General features: G+C 41.6%; 1 protein-coding gene across 3 annotated transcripts in view; it reads right to left on the bottom strand.

Moving 5' to 3' along the window:
* Positions 1–1,582: 1,582 nt before the first annotated feature.
* The window catches only part of SERF1A (small EDRK-rich factor 1A), a 20,846-nt gene continuing 19,080 nt past the window's right edge, over positions 1,583–3,348 (bottom strand). For all 3 annotated transcript variants that reach the window (XM_017735369.1, XM_017735370.1, XM_017735368.1), the window contains 2 exons: positions 2,670–2,778; positions 1,583–2,108 (listed from right to left, as the gene is read on the bottom strand). In XM_017735369.1, the coding sequence (XP_017590858.1) occupies positions 2,036–2,108; positions 2,670–2,778 (182 nt within the window). In that variant the 3' untranslated portion in view covers positions 1,583–2,035. The remainder of the gene's footprint in view (positions 2,109–2,669; positions 2,779–3,348) is intronic.

Genomic DNA, 3,348 nt, shown 5'->3' with positions numbered 1-3,348 from the left:
GAGCCCCGCCCTGGCGAGGTGCGGAGCGGCAACCACGACCGGGCCAACGACAGGCGAGCAAAGGAATTGCTGCTGTGTTGAGTGCTGGGCTCCTCAGTACAGGAAAGACAAGGAGCTACTGGAAAGGGTCCAGCAAAGGGTCACAAAGATGATGAGGGGTCTTGAAGCATCTCTCTTATGAGGAGAGACTGCGGGAGCTGGGCCGGTTCAGGCCGGAGAAGACTGAGGGGGGATCATCGATACATACTAATATCTCAAAGGCAGGTACCCAGAGGATGGCACCACTCTTCTCAGTGGTGCTCAGCAACAGGACAAGCAGTACCGGCCATAAACTAAAACACAAGAAGTTCCACCTCAGTATGACTTCTTTGCGTTGAGGGTAGCAGAGCACTGAAACAGGCTGCTCAGAGCAGGCATGGAGTCTCCCCCTCTCTGGAGACATTCAAACTGCACCTAGGTGTATTCCTCTAGGTGAGCCTGCCTTGCCAGGGGGGTTGGACTGGATGATCTCCACAGGTCCCTTCCAACCCTAACAATTCTGTGAACTTGCTTAATTTCTCACCAACTGCAGGTGTTATGGTGCCAGCACGAGATACATTTTTCTTCCAGTTCTCCTCAAGCTGTGCCAGGGGCCTGTTACCACTAAATGAATGCAGTTAGATGGAACAGAGCTTACAAAAGCAAAGGCTTCAGAGGTTGTCTCTAGAGATTGAAAGCAGTTACTGAGGAATACATTCAGTGCAGGCAGCTCTGGGTGCAGCTGGAGTGGGAGCCCAAGGCAAGAGGCCATGAACTGCAAACCCTTTGCAAAACAAAGGGCACAGGGACCTGTGGCATCAGCCAGGGAATTGGACACTGACACAGCAGGAGCAAAGGACCCACCCTTAGACTGTGAGGATATAAAAGCCCAGGGATTCCCTCCTCAGAGGTACAAGCTGGAGCTGTTACTTTTTAAGTTATTGCACAAAGATTGAATAATATTAAAGATCAGGATGTATGACACTCTGCTGTGGGAAATGTGGGGTTGAGCTGGTAAGGAGTCCTGGTCAGACTGTGAGTGTGGGAGGTAGCTGTGAAGGGGCTTCACCCAGCTCAGGTGGTGTGAATGTGGCTGCCAGACTGGCTTCTGGATGGTCAGACAGGGAAATTTCCTCAACAGTTTTCCGCTGGTAAGTACACAACATTCTCCAGCCTGCCTGTGAAGCAAGGGCTGAATTTGTCACACTACCTTTTATTCCTGAGGCAAGCTTAAGCAGTAATTTCAAATCATTTTAGTGGCATGACAATGTCAACATCTGCTGACATTGCAGCTCATTAACACCAAGCCTGCAGCTTCTCTAAGTATCTGGACTAGATTGAGTCCATTTTGTACACCAACAAAGTCTGCAACTCAAGAGGCGTATTTTCCTGTAAGGCAGACTTACACTGCATGTGATAGTGCTTACAATATGCATTTCTTAAAAGCATTACTTACACTTTATGTTACACTTATATTCTTATATTGCATGTCTCCATAATCCATTTCTTGTCTTCTTGGTAACTTTTTAGAAATCAACTGATTATTAACCATAACCATTTCAAATTAGACAGTACTTCATGCAACATTTTATTGTAAAAATATTTTAAGGTGAGATTTACAGTTCACACCTCTGCAAGGTTAAGCACATTTTACAAGTGTGTTCCATTCTGAATGAAGCTGTACTTCTGAGAATTCAGACAACCAAATCTGGTCTAACTGTAGATTCAGAAATTCTGTTTCTGGAACCACTAAGTAAAACTAACAAATGCAGCAAAAGCTAGAATAAAGCTATTGCTTGGTACTTTTATTCATACACATGCAGAAGAGTGTAGTCAGTTTTTGAAAGAGCACTCCAGACAACTAGGCCTATAGTAACCAGAAAAATACTCTAACTAATGCTAGTTGAACAACTCTGCACAATAAACATTTAATCATTTAATGGTTTGACACTTTTATAAATGATCTTCTAGGTCCTTCTGCTTCATTGGTGCACTTTATCTTCTCCATAGCGCCAGCTCAGTTTGTTCCTGCCTGCAGAGACTTCCTTTCATTAGCTGCTTTTTGCTTTTGCTGCATGATTTCAGAGTCTCTGAGAAGGGAAAAAAAAAAAAAAAAAAAAAGTTGGATACTGGCTCACAATTTTTCTAAGCAGAGTTCCCTCCAGCTTGCTTTTGCCCTTTAGTAACCCCCACTTGAAGAAGGTAAAAAGATCAGTATAAAATTTCTCAGTTAGCCATGAGCACTGTTTTTATTACCCTGTGTCTTTTCAGTGCATGCATTACCCCATGAGGCAGACAATTTACTTGATTAGTAGACCTCATATAATTCTTTCAGTTTTAGAAGTAAAGGACATAATGGATCAAACATCTTCAAGAAAGCATTACACAATCGTTTCCTCTTTGTAGTAGGCAAAAAGCTGCTAAAAAAAAAAAAAAAAAAAAAAGCAGCTTTACAGGAAATAGAAAAAAACAGATCTGTTTAACAGCAGATAAAGCAAAATTTCATCCATGGTTTATGCTCTGGCACATGACTGGACAATGAATCAAAACAAAGTATTTAAATGCTGTGTCAGCTAAGACAATGGATTCTTTCTGACCCATTTCCCCCTCCTTTTCTGCCTAAACATTTACTCAACTGTACTATATCTTACCTCTGTTTCCTCTGAGAAGCAGATAGGCTATCTTCTTTCCTTTTGCCTTTGTGGATCTCCTGAGTTTTCTTCAGGTTCTTTTGGCGGGCAAGTTCACGCTGGTTCCCACCTGCAAGATAATATACAGTTAAACAAGTACTACCACTTGTTTTTTTCCACACAGTCTGCCTGTGCAAAAGTATTATAAAGGTGGTACAGTTTGGGACTATGTGTAGAGCTAGTATGGTCATATCTTCTATCTCAGTGTCCTCTTCTGGTGCACAACAGGAGAAATTAAAGGCTCATAGCTGTCACATTTACAATTCTGTATGTCATGTTCAAGAGATCACCAAAATTCTAATACTCCTTACAGAAACAAAATGTAGTTTGCTGTAAAAGACTGAAGGAAAACCATTGCACCAATAGGCTGGGCAGAATAATGTCAGTAATGTCAGTAACTCATCCAAAGAGGAGTCATCCACTCTCAAACAGATTCTAGCATTCAATATAGTTTACAAATTAATTTTAGACTGAAAGAACAGCATTAAAATTGATTACACTCAAATACTATTGAAGAGGTGACCTCAAAAGGTTTTTTTTAATTTGAAATCAAGAGCAGAACTTAAGCACGGGCCTTAGCAATTGGTTGGCCTTACTACCAATGAAAGTGAGAAGAATAACATTTCTTTTATATATATAT

The sequence above is a fragment of the Corvus brachyrhynchos genome, unplaced genomic scaffold (assembly GCF_000691975.1).
Source record: "Corvus brachyrhynchos isolate BGI_N302 unplaced genomic scaffold, ASM69197v1 scaffold22, whole genome shotgun sequence".
Classification (NCBI taxonomy): domain Eukaryota; kingdom Metazoa; phylum Chordata; class Aves; order Passeriformes; family Corvidae; genus Corvus; species Corvus brachyrhynchos.
Note: the sequence above shows the minus strand (reverse complement) of the source record. Positions and strands in the feature narration are given on the sequence as shown.